General features: G+C 34.9%; 1 protein-coding gene across 1 annotated transcript in view; it reads right to left on the bottom strand.

Annotated features, from left to right (window-relative positions):
* LOC149780916 (Golgi apparatus protein 1-like) overlaps nt 1-13,301 on the bottom strand; it is a 220,331-nt gene that overhangs the window by 164,900 nt on the left and 42,130 nt on the right. The window contains exons 4-5 of the mRNA XM_089938010.1: nt 4,172-4,390; nt 3,399-3,644 (exon numbers count right to left, since the gene is read on the bottom strand). Of these exons, the coding sequence (XP_089794136.1) occupies nt 3,399-3,644; nt 4,172-4,390 (465 nt within the window). The remainder of the gene's footprint in view (nt 1-3,398; nt 3,645-4,171; nt 4,391-13,301) is intronic.

Raw genomic sequence — 13,301 nt, 5'->3', positions numbered from 1 at the left:
ACTGTAATGAGATTCAAAGAAGGCTAAAGTTGCTAGAACTGATCGTTTGGATGGGACATTAGCCATTTGTAAGGAAGTGTGTGATGCCTGGCTTAGTGTTTGGAATAAGACCTTTCCTTGGATTGACAAAATTCAGTCACACTCTGATGGACAAACAAGAGCAATTTGTCAGTGTTATAAAGAATGTGGAAATTAAACTCCATGTCAACCAATAGTTCTTTTAATCTGCAAAGTTCACATCTTTTGGGAGGGAAATGAAACTTTTGCTGGACTCCTAGTTTTAAAATCCTAGCGAGACCTCTGTGAATGTAAAATCTGAGCAAGACAGAAAAAACAAATAGGTATAAGTAATGTACATGCTGTACAAAATCAGCCAAGACAGCTCCCACCACAAGGTGTAGGTGACATGAAACTACTGCCCAGGACCTAGGAAGTGTGTGTGTGTGTGTGATTAGGATTTTTAATGTAGCTTTAACAATTTTTCAGTCATATCGATACGATGTAATCAGTGTGGCAGTTTATAGTGATGTCTAGCACTGGGGCATCATGTGGCAGACATGTAGCATAACATCTATGCATTTATAACATTCATGTCCACAACTGAGCTTTGCTGTAAAAAAGAAGTTACCTTAGTACTGGAGTTAGTATGACGAGCTAATTCAAGATTTCTTTAGTTTTCAAGCGTTGCTCCACATCAAATTGACCACCATGAATAATATTAAAATCCTTTCCACACAGCCTGCAATTGGCATGAATCCACCCTCAAATGAAACGCTGTATTATGTAATTCATGTATTCATCTCTGAATCGTTTTTCCGTCTTCAGCCAATATGTCTGTGAAATTATTTGAGAAAGTTTTATTCTAGCACAAGCATCGATTAGAATAAATCTGACTTGACTTTTAGAACAAAATACCTATATACTGGTTCCGTACCAAATACGAATTAGAACAAAGAATCTGCCAGCAAAAATTAGAAAACCAATCTGTTCTCTCCCAAATAAGTCATACAGGTGCTATAAATAGAATCCAAGGTCAAAAGTTTGAAAGTAGAAACCAGCATGTTTCATGGAAATAGGACAACCACTATAAATAGAACCTAATACTGTTAGGACAGTGCACACAAGTCACAGGACAAGCGTATTCTTATGTCGTAGTTACGTAGAAGCCATCTTTTCTAGAATACGGTTTTTGGGATTAATGGGATGTTAATAAAAACGAGAAAACAAATTACTGATTTTTTGGGGAGGAAGATATACCAAAATCGTGTATTCCATACATGATTAAGTGTAAGGCATAATTTAGTGAAAAAAGCATAATGATTATGCCAAAAGTGTAATGGTTAGTATGTATGGGCATCATCATCCTACTTTTGGTATAGACATTGTATCACTATATGTCTGTGCAAAATAAAATTATATATATTGAATGTATTGAATGATTTTACCAAATCTTAAACAAAATCTTGCATCAATACTAAAACTATATATGATCAAGCAGGGTAGTACCTTTAAAAATGCATATATATATTTTTATGACATCAGTTCTACTTGTAAGATCTGTAAAAATACCCGATATTAAAATTCTCAGAGTAGTTAGTCAATATGCAAAAGTAGTTATTTCAGCACTATTTCTTTACCACATTTTGCTTTCGAGACAATCTGAACCAAAAATACAATTGGTCTGATAAGGTCATTTTAACTTTACATCTTACAGGAAATCCTAAAACTCAGTTGGCAAGATTGTTCTTCAATGCCAGAGGTCTCGCTAGGATTTTAAAACTAGGAGTATAGGACTCCCATTTTGGTAAAAATAGGAGTCCCACCATCAAAAGTTGCAGTCCCGTCTATCCTATAGAATCAACACAGACCTGAGTGCATCTATCTTTAGATGGAGAGGTTTTCGTAATGTAATCACTCACTTTAGTATAGCTTCTTTACAACAGTCCATTGACAGGATTGCAAATTTATGGTTTATTTATTTGTCTACGTCCTTGTAGTAATTTTAGGCAATGGTTACATAGTATCTGTTTGCTGTTTTTTTCCCCATATTTTCGCAAATACATGTCAAGTCGGAAAACAGCTTAGACCTTAAAGCGCATCTCGCGAATTCCACAACATAGCATTGTCCCGTAAGTTTTTGACCTACATAATTTGCATTTTAAAGTTAAATCTTTAATAAAATAATACTTTATTTTGCTTTCAATGATTTGTATATTTTTCTGAAAATATTTGCCTGACGATTTACAAAAACAGACAATATAATAAACAGGTACATCCCAGACTTAGCGAAGTCCGACATTATTTCCCATTAGGCCTACTGGCTCACTTACAGTTTCAAACTAATTTATGATGAAACAGTGTACAAGAGGCAGTTAACATATATCCAGATCACCGATTCTGATCTTAAAACACATGTTTGTATGTTTTATCATCAAAAGATTTCATGCAGGAAATTGATAGTTGCTAGCTTACTCGAACAAGGGTTAATGGTCAATCAGCTATCAAAACATATGCTTATGAATGGGCAAGAGTTTGTTTGTCAACGTAATTGATATCAAAGCTAGGCCTGGCTACTGATGTATTGATGAATACATTTCGCTGCAACACTAGAACTAAGTGGGCTAAGGCGAGGGGCATTTTTTTAAAAATATGGTCAGTCAATGTACCTCTTAAATAGCTCTTGTTCGTCCATCAGAGTGATACTGAAATTTTGTCAATCCAAGTAAGGACATATTCCAAATACTAAGCTAGGCATCACACCCTTTCTTACACTTAGCTACTGTCCTATCCGAACTATCAATTCTAGCACTCTGAATCTCATTACAATATTCGTAAGTTTGCCATTTAACCCCAAAATACTTATCCAAATTTACGAATGGCATTTTGTCCAAGTCTCAACATGTCTTGATTCTCGTGCACTACTTATTCCGATACATTCGGAAATGAACACAATAACGAAAGCTAAAGTTTTTTATTTTATGTACTTTAATAAATGACCACATGTACATCTCTGGCTCTTTCTGCCTCTGAATTCAATCACTGTAAATATCAGTACATTTCCCACCCGGCCGCCAGTCAAAGCCTTTGAACTTACCGCCCAGCTATTGCATCATGTTCTTTTTTGATGCATGTACATCATGGGGACTTTCAGTCATTGAATTCTGTCGTTGTAAACATCAGCACAACTAACTAATCGACACATTTTCCCACAAAGCAGGTGGCTGAAGCAGGACTGGTAAATCTTTGAATTTTGCCGCACACTTATTATATGCATACAGAGGACTCTCACCTCAGTGATTTTCTGCATCCCAGATCAAAAATTGGCGTCTAAATACGCATAATTAAGCATTTCCGAGATCTCTGAATGCCTATGTTAACAATTTTAATTATTCACTTACATTTTTGGACATCTCCCGGTCAAACTTGTGCTTGAATAAACATTCAAAAACTTTGCCACCTCCTGCTGGAATTTTCTCACAGAACCTCTCACGATCCTCACGGCATGCATAATACAGAGGTCTGTCCATATGGTAATCATCTGACTGTAACTCTGCCACTCTCAATAATTGTCTCTTGCACTGGGGAGACAAAGTTGTCAAATGCTTGGCAAGACATTCAAGTGTTGCCCCCTGGGAATGGGGATGCTGAAAAAGGAAGAAAATGATGACATCAGATCAGGACCATTTTATTCCAGACCAACTGGACATCATTAAGACATTTTTTATATAAAAAAAACTCATGTTGAGGTGACCATTTTTGAAAGAGGAGTATGTAACAAGATTTTCAACATGGCCATTCAAGTGGCATGATGGACTTAAGAAAAGCACCATTTTCAACTAGGACCGACAAGACATGACAATAAGTATTTTTTGAAAACATCTCATTTAGGACAAGATAAAGAATGTGATCAATGTGTGTGAAGTCTCTTGGCAAGCTTTCTAGTAGTTTAGGGGGAGTAGAGATAACAAACTTGTGCTAATGGATGGACAGACAAAACCATCCCATAAGCTCTTCTGGTGTTTGACACTAAAGCTAACAAAAATGACCTAAACATCTGAGAGGTAAATACCCCCAAAGCATGAAAAGTAAATTGTACTGAGAAAACATATCTAACAGGTTAAAGTATACTTTACAAATATCTATGTTTATAAAAGATAAATAATTAATTTACCTTCTCACTGTCCTTTAATCTGCCACAACCACTATTCTTTATGTCGTCATTACACACATCTGCAAATTTGTAAATAAGTCTGTAGTCACTGAATACAATGGCAGCCATTCTTGTCAGGTACTGGCGACAGTTTGATGAGATCTGCTGCTCATCCAAGTGTTCTACAAGACAAGGGATTTTCATACCTTGACCATCAGGTTGAGACTTGCAGTCTTGAAACTGAAGAAGACAATGAAATCAATGGAATTACAGTGGTCCCCCTCATAAGGAGCCCCCCTTACCAGTGGCCAATCACTCTTTACAGCAAAAAGCCTTTGGCACCAACAAGTTTGTGTTCAAAAGTACCCCTCAAGAATGGCCACCCTTCTTATGCAACCAGTAGAAAACATATAAGTGCAAAAATGTAAAATGTACCTGTCACAAGCAGCCACATTTATTTTAAAATGTGTACAGAACCAATATTTAATTATGGTAAGGCAAGTAATTGGATTATCTTTCCCTACGACTGTTTCCAGATGTCAAGTTTTCATTATTGAAATTCTTGGCTGAAAAAAATCTTGGCTAATTACATGTACCACTAAGGTTATTATTATATCATTAACACCAACGTTTACAGGAAATGGGGTCAGCAATGTTTTGATAGAACTTTGGGTTCCACACGTCAGATTTTTTTAAAATTGACAATTATGAACAGATGTAATTAGCAAGATCATAACAAGGCCAGATAGAAATGGAGTCAGCAATGCTTTGGGCTTCACACAGAGGACTTTTTTTTATTGTATTGGCGATTACAACTGGACATAATCGTCCAGATCATAACATGGTCACATATGTTAAATATAGATTTTGTGGATTAACACACACGCAGAAATTAACCTTGTACAAAACAAGGTACTAGACAAAGACCAAAAATTCCTGTGACAGTACATGTATCACTTCCTTTAAACATGGTTCCCACACTTTTCTAAATATAAATTTCCAGGTCTTTTCCAGGATAAAATTAATTTTTTCATGGTTAACAAATGATCATTACTTAATGGAATTAAAGAACATTTTGGATTATAAAACATGTATTTTTTTATCTGAAGATGTTTCTCTTTCAAGGCAACACAAAACATATGGTATAATTTAGGAAAAAATAAAGGCCTGAAAGAAAGGGGGGTCGGCTTATCCGCGGGCCAATGTCTAAACTTGACAATTTTTTTAATTTTTTTTACTACTGTAATGGCTGTAAATCTTGGAACACGAAGCAATAATTTTGTCAGTGTCCTAAGACATGGGGCATGTAAAAAAAAGATCAACTTTCCGTGACCCGACAATTATTAAACTATTACATAGTACTATGATTTTGTTATTATTTTGCATGTGCATATTTTCTGATTTCTCCAACATGAAGTTAATTAAAGGTAGTTGTTGGGTTTAAAGCCATTTTTCAGCACACGATAGGCTATGCATGGCAGCCAGTATTAATGTTGGAGAAAGAACCCCAGAAAACCCCAGGAAGAACCACCAACCCATGAGAAGCTACTGGTAAACTTTCTCACATACCCACATTGGCTGAATCCTAGACTCGAACCCACACAGACAGTAATTAAAGGTAAACACAGACTTCATAATTCGCGGGTTGAGTTTACCAGGGAGACCATGTTGAACTATAATGTACAGTACTTACACAGTGCAAAGCGTCACTTAAATCCTTACTTATTCCCAAACATATTCAATGCAGATTTTGCTTTATTCATTGTTTCGACCAAATTGCATTCTTCCAGCTAACATTTTAGCAAATCCTTAATAGCTGTTTCATTTACGTTGAATCACACGCTCAAGAGTTACTCATTTTCAATGATATAAGCGATCCTACAAATTGAGGTAATATTTTTAAAAAGGTACGCACTTTTAATTGTACAAGGCACGTAACCATCATAATTTACATGTTCTTGAAGAGTGGTATTAATAAAGGCTAAAATTCTCATATAGTTCAACTAAGATCATCATCAATCAATTTTAGTTTTGTGTTTTAGCTGAACAAACATCATAACTTTCCACACAAAGGAAAGCTTGATATTTCGGCGTCTCCTATGTTGATAGTCGGCGAGTTTTGCAACAGAAATTCAGGCCAGTTAATCATTAAAACCCTGACACTGGCTTGTGATAAGATGGAATTTTGATCGGTAACTATACAAGTACATTGATGTGTACTTGCCTTTTTTTTCTTAATATTAGCATGATTACCGTAGTTTTGTAAAACGGGGGCAAAGGCATACCAAAATATCCACCCTCATGGTCAGGCATACCAAAATAGCCAGCCTCATGGTACTGTACATGTGGCAACTATTTTCCCCATTTTGTATATCCAACCATATTTCCTTATTGTAAACTCGTAAAGCATTTAGTAATGATTTTTATAAAACATGCATTCTAAATTAGTTTTTTAAGACACATTTGCTGTGTGGTATGCATTTTCATTCTTTCTTTTATAATTTTAACGATGGTACTTATCATCGGTATATACGATATAAAAATGCCAGGTGTTCACTCATTAAGTTTCTTTCGTGGGAATGCGCAATAGCATATGAAGTTACAGCATTCATAGTGATCATTTTTGGGATTAAAATTAATTGTGGACGATGTTATTGTTGTGGTTTACTTTTTTGTTCTGGTTTATTTTTTTAATTTTTGTATTATTGTAGAGAGGTAAAGAAAATCATTAATTTACGTGAATAATGTTTAAACTTAACATTCTATTTAGTGAAGAAGCAAATTCTTTATTGAAAAGTAATTATTTCAGCACGACAATAATTCACAGGTGATACAACAGAACATGTGGGACTTTTCTTGTTTAGAAGAAATGAAAATCGAAGCCATAATGTAATAATCGGGAGTTCTCAGCAAAAATCAGAAGATATTATGTAATCAGGAGGTAGGCATGGAGTGACCCCAAAACTCTGGAGGTTTTTATCCTCCGGCATGAAAGTTGACAGGTATGGTGTATGGTTGCTTACATCAAAGCAAACTACAACTCAGCTTTTACAGTATTAGCATCGAACCGTATTGTTTTTGTTCGTTGTGTTGTCATACTGGGATTACATTTTAATAAGTTAGGTATTTACAATTTCAAAGCAAAGTAAAAACGTAATTACCAGTGCACTGATATAAAATGTCCAATGCAATAATGCATAAACAAACAATAATCGAGTCAAAAGTGAAAGGTAGTATTACAGCAACTTGCGCATGCTAAATTCTGTCATCTTTCGATCAAATTATACACAAATCTAAATTAGGCAGAAACAATAAGAAAACAGAAAGTTAAATAAATTACTTTTCAAACAAGTTTATACCATTTCTTTTTAATAATCATGCACGCTAACCTCGAGATAAGTATACATGTAATTTTTTAAAAGTATAACTTTGCCTAAATAAATGCATTTAGAACTTACTTTGTGCATCTTGAGATGTCTCAGTTGTAGGTCGGCTTATACACAGGTCCTGCACTTTTTAGTGTTTATACCTGTTCAGTTTGGGGCTCGGCGTATATGCGAACGGACTTGTACGTGAGTACATATGGTATGTCAAAAATGATGATCATGTAGAAAACCACAAAATGAGTCCCACGAAACAATTTGACTATATGTCCATCAATTGGCATTTAAAGCCATTTCAATGTACAGAATACAAATTCTAACTTTACTTTGCTGACCTGCAATTTGTTGCTACATGGAAACAACATAATGAGCATAAATTATTTTGTTTCCTTTCAAACTTTTAATTCTAAAGAATTCTAGAGCAATATGTGTGCAAGTTATACAAAGTAAACATTTCCAATCACAGTATGCAAAACCCTAATAAATGCAAGGTATTAGAATCTTATCTTGTAACGAAAATAGTTTAACCATGAAATTATGTGTGCCAATAAAATCTCAAACAAGATTTTTCAACCAACCTAAACTCTAAGATGATTTGGTTAAAAATTCCATCATTTAAAGACATTTACAAAAGGGTTGATTTAAATTCTGACAAAAAACCTTCAAAATTATATATTACTGTATAAACAAGGACTGAATATTCTGTAAAATCAACTTATCTTCTTGTAGTTCAATAAACCAGTCCCCAAACCTGTATTGATACAGGGCTCTTATCGTTTCTTAATATATAATAAAAGGGACGACAATTTCCAATTTCTCCTGCGTTCCATTCAAGCTACATGTCACTGTGTAATAGTTTCGTACCACAGTTCAGTTCAGAGATTCAGAACTTTTCTAATCTGGGTTTCCACATAATATTCCAACCCCATTTTTCACATTTGGACATTTTGGATGGAGTGTGGGTTCAGAGCAATTACATATAAAAAATTTGGAATTGGCTGCCACTGTAAGATAGCTTACCAGCAGACCTAGACAATTTAAACTAGGTTATATCTATTTATACCTGCATGAAATCAATAGGAAAATTATTTAATTTCTCAAAAATGTTAGGTATTATAATTGTTGACTTTAATCTGCTGACAGACTAGACGAAACTCAACATGGATGAAACCTGACCCGGTACTTGGCATTTGCGTTAACAGTCACATGACTACACAAATCTCAAGAAATTTAAAGAAAAATAATTTCCCCGGCTTTCCTCACTGGTTATACTGGTTGCACTTTCAAAAGCTGGTATTACCTAGTCTGGCAAAATTCATTTTCCCTATTTTAACACATTAACCCCTGAAGGTTTTTGTCATTTTCGCCTGAAAATCAAGTAGGAAACACATTTTGAAAGCTATTTCTGATTTCTGAATAGATCTGAAAACACCAAATCCCCAGTGATGTTTCAATAACACACTGCCTAGTTGTGTTAGAAACATCGTTTTTCATTGGCTATTTGACTCGCGCATGAGCAGAAGGGCAAAAGTTGGAGTCATACTGGCTTGCCTTAGATCTGAGACCAAAAAGTCTAAAATCCGGACAAAATCCGATTCCAACCACAGGCGAATTTTGGGTAGAAAAAAGTCGGGTCCAAAAAATGAGATTTTTTTTATCTGTATTTTGTAGTGCAACTAGATATTCTGTCTACTTTTCTATAATACCACCCACTTTAGTGTATCATGTATGACCATGACACTACAGAGCTCAGCAGTAGGCTACTACCTCCTGCCCCGTTAAGTCATCGCTAGGGGTTAATGTGTTAATAGCTGCTATGGATAGTGTACTTTAGACTATTTCAGACTGATTTTTTAGCACAAAGGAGCAGTCATTTTACTTAGCAGTGTGCTTAGATTATATACAATTTCCAAAAGTACAATATCCAAAGAAATATCATCCACATTACATTAATGTAGCATAGAGGTATGCCAACATTCTCTCCAATGTGCATGTTTTAAATGAAAGCAACTTCACCTTACATACGTTACTCTTTCAAAAGTACACAATAAATGGTGAGTGTCCCCTCCCCCAAACAACGACATCCGAAGTCCAATAGTCACGTGATATCAAAATTTAAATTATATTAAATGAAAGTCTGATACCTTTTGTTAAAACCAGAAAGAACATATAATTCTTAACATATTTATTTCGAGAACAACTACAAGAAACTTGGCCAGTCTGATTCATCAAGCAGAGTAGACTGGTTCCCTGCTTCGTATGCTCCTTGTGTGAGAGAGCACATGTCAACGTGTTAGTCATGTGATACAAAAAACTCTGAAGTTAGTCTCGGAATAAATATAAATTTTGTGCTCTTTCGTTTTTGTATTTTTATTACAACCAGTATACTACTTTCATTTAATATTTTTCTACAATATTTGAAAATGATGGTTGTGAGATTCTGTGTGCTCATGCAACATGCTATCGAAATCGCTAGCACCAGCTCAAGTTGCATCAACGCCTTAGTTTCATCGACTTTCAGCAGATTAAAGACAAGATGGATTTTAATACTCTTGCAATTTCGGAGAAAATAAATAATTTTTATATTGATTTCATGCAGGTATAACTCGATTTAACAATGTTTAAGTGTGCTAGCCCATCCAGTAAGTGACTACGCTTTAACGGCACTATGTTGGCCTTTTGTAACGCTAGACTGGTTTTCAACCTTCCAGAAAAAAATACGGATATCGAGCTGTCTGTGAAACAAACAGTCTACTAGATGAATCTAAACCACTGAGCACTTGGATTGTCTCAACAAATATATTTATGGCAAGCACCCAAATGATCCATACTGTAATCTCCTAATATTCTGGTTAGAACTCGATAAATTTAAGTTCCTGGGTTTTTCCAGACTTTCATCAATAATAGCAAAATTCAAGGAGTTTATCATTTCTCCTGTCTTCTTCCAGATAGCGTGGGAACCCTGTTTAAAACAAGGCATTTCGTTTACAAAAGATTCGTTTGCAAAATTAAATTATAGCAATGTACAATTAGCAACAAAGAAATAAATGGTTGCCAAATTTTAACATGTCATCATACAAACATAAAAATAATACTTTCGAAGAGAAAACTAAAAGATAGTCAACTTGACAATGGGTAGGGTTCACTTGCTGAAATTTTTGTTGGGAGACTCAAATAAGCAAGATCGTAAAAAATAAGGAGAATATTCTGTAGCAGTGGTGAAATGGAGTAAACAGAAAGAATTCTTTTAAATTCGAAACAACGTATATACCAGATTTAAATAACATTTTTGAATGGTTTTGTACTGTGCATGCCAACGACACCCCATTCACATTTCACGCTTAAGAATAAGAACTATTAATTTAGTTACCTTGAAATAAAACTTTTTTTAAGACAAGAACATTTTAATAATTAATGCTACTTATCAAAGATATTAACTGCTTTAAATTATAAGTAGCTTTCCTACTATATACACATATATATACATACACATCTCACAAAAATAGTCTCCCACTGGAAAGGCCACCATCTTTTAAGGCCACTTTCCCAGTGCAGATGGGGTGGTCATATAAGAGGGGGACCACTGTTCTAAAGGTTACAAAACGTGCATCACCATAATACTGTATAATATGTAACAACAGATTCTTGCATAATATTCAAAATGTTGTATCAATGAACTCAGTAAAATACCATTTTAAGTTAATTTCAATCTATACATGTATTTTATAATAGCAACATATGAAACTAAAACCCAACATCAGAATTTTGACAGCATAAACAGTTACACTAACACTAGCTATCAGCACCACTCAGATTCATTCTCAAGACCAGAAGATCAAAGTCAAATGCACTGTGACTAAAGGAATGCTGTTCCTCAATATGAGATACTACCAGTTGTTTTATGATCCAATTCTGGTGACCTGGATAACCAAGTAATCACATGTCTTGGTAATGCAAAAAATCTTATGTCAACCATGCCATGGGATTGGACATTGCTGTGTTAATATCAGCTGTTGTTGATCTCAATCTGGAGGCAGTAAAGGAACCTCCGAAATAATTGGAGCCATGATTTTACAACTATTTTCATGCTCAAGCTCAGGCTGTTCTCATAACAAATGGTTAAATGACTATGACCAATCAGACTTCTAAGTTATTTAGAGTTTATCCTAGGCCGCCTCAGTGAATCCTAACCCAAGTGCCATTAAAAACCAACAAAACAATACAAATAACAAGCAAAGAAACATCCGAGGACATCGAATTAGAGTCACTTCTTCCTCAAAAACTACACTGAAATTAGAGGCTATCATGAAAAACTGGATAAATCTGGTCATCATAACACAATGATGAACTCCATTTTTCTTACTACTACTACTACTAACAATAATCCAACAAGAAAACTATAGGAAAACTGCAAGAAACATTCTGTAATCTTTCAAAATGCGTAACAACAGAACTTAAATTTACACTGCAATAACACTTGAGAATCTGCAAAATACTGAGGGTTATTGTTTTGTTTACAAATATGATAAAAGCTTTCACACACATACATGCAGGGATCACACTCTACTTCGCCAAAGTCGAAAATTGAGATTTTTTCCATTATTGGAGACAAAATATACTCTGGCAATTTTTTGGTGACATTTTTAGCTTTTAAAATATATATAGTCTTGGCTTTGGAGTGGAGAAATTCAAAGGCACCATGAAAGGAAGCTGCAAACTTGGATATAAAATGTACAAGAATCTATTGTTACATAAACAAATCCTTTGGTCATATTGACTAACTACGTGAACAGTGCATTGTTATATCATAATCCTCTTATGGTGATGTCTGAACTTACTACTGTAATGCAAGTGAAACAGTCATGCTCCCCGACACCACCTCTGAAGGGGGAAAATGGGAAAAAATATACCAGAAAAAATAGTTTTGCTGAAACTTAAAAGAAAACTGATTACCTCTGAAGCGCTCATCATGATGAAGGGTCACCTCTTAAAAATTTCACTTGTATGCAAAATTTCAATTTATTTTAGCTCCCCCCCCATAAATGTTCGCTCATGTCGACAATATTACCTTGGTCCCGAGGATGTCGAGACAAACAGATAGAACTCTATTAAAGAAAATGGCAAGATTTTTTTGAAAATTGACAACAAAATATTGAGGTTGCCGATTTTTTTTGTGACAACTTTATTTTAAAGCAAGCACCATCCCTGACATGTTTTCAATTTGACTCATTAAATTGATGGAAACCATGGGAAAGAGACAAAACCTGGGGAATCCAGCTGAACTGACATTCGAGTGTAAAAGGCGCAATTACTGCATCGGTAACAGAATCAAATAGCAACAGGTCATACAAGTTCGGTCATGGACAATCTGCATGGTTCATCTAGAAAACCAGTCATAAAAAATGTTAATGCCTGAAGCTTTTTGTTTTTTGGGGTTCATTTTTAGGCATTCCTGATGACACTATCTCACTGATTACATAAATGGATAATACAAAGTCAAAAGTCAAGACACATGTTAAGATCTGTTTATCTTAATGGGGAGCGTGTGGGGGGCAATGAAAATATGGAAATACTGATCTGAAAAGCTAACATAATGGCAGACAATACTTCCTAAATGAAAAAAGTAAACAGTTGCAAAAGAGATATGGTCCCTGTGGTGATAAAAGTGATACTGCCACTGTGGCCTGCATCATTTTTCACCCAATGAGATATTTCAATATCTCATTATGAAATGTATAATAAAATCACACATTCTGAACATACATATG

This window comes from Sinohyriopsis cumingii, chromosome 16 (genome assembly GCF_028554795.1).
Source record: "Sinohyriopsis cumingii isolate HCF-2022 chromosome 16, ASM2855479v2, whole genome shotgun sequence".
NCBI classification, from domain to species: domain Eukaryota; kingdom Metazoa; phylum Mollusca; class Bivalvia; order Unionida; family Unionidae; genus Sinohyriopsis; species Sinohyriopsis cumingii.
This window is presented reverse-complemented; position numbering and strand designations above follow the sequence as displayed.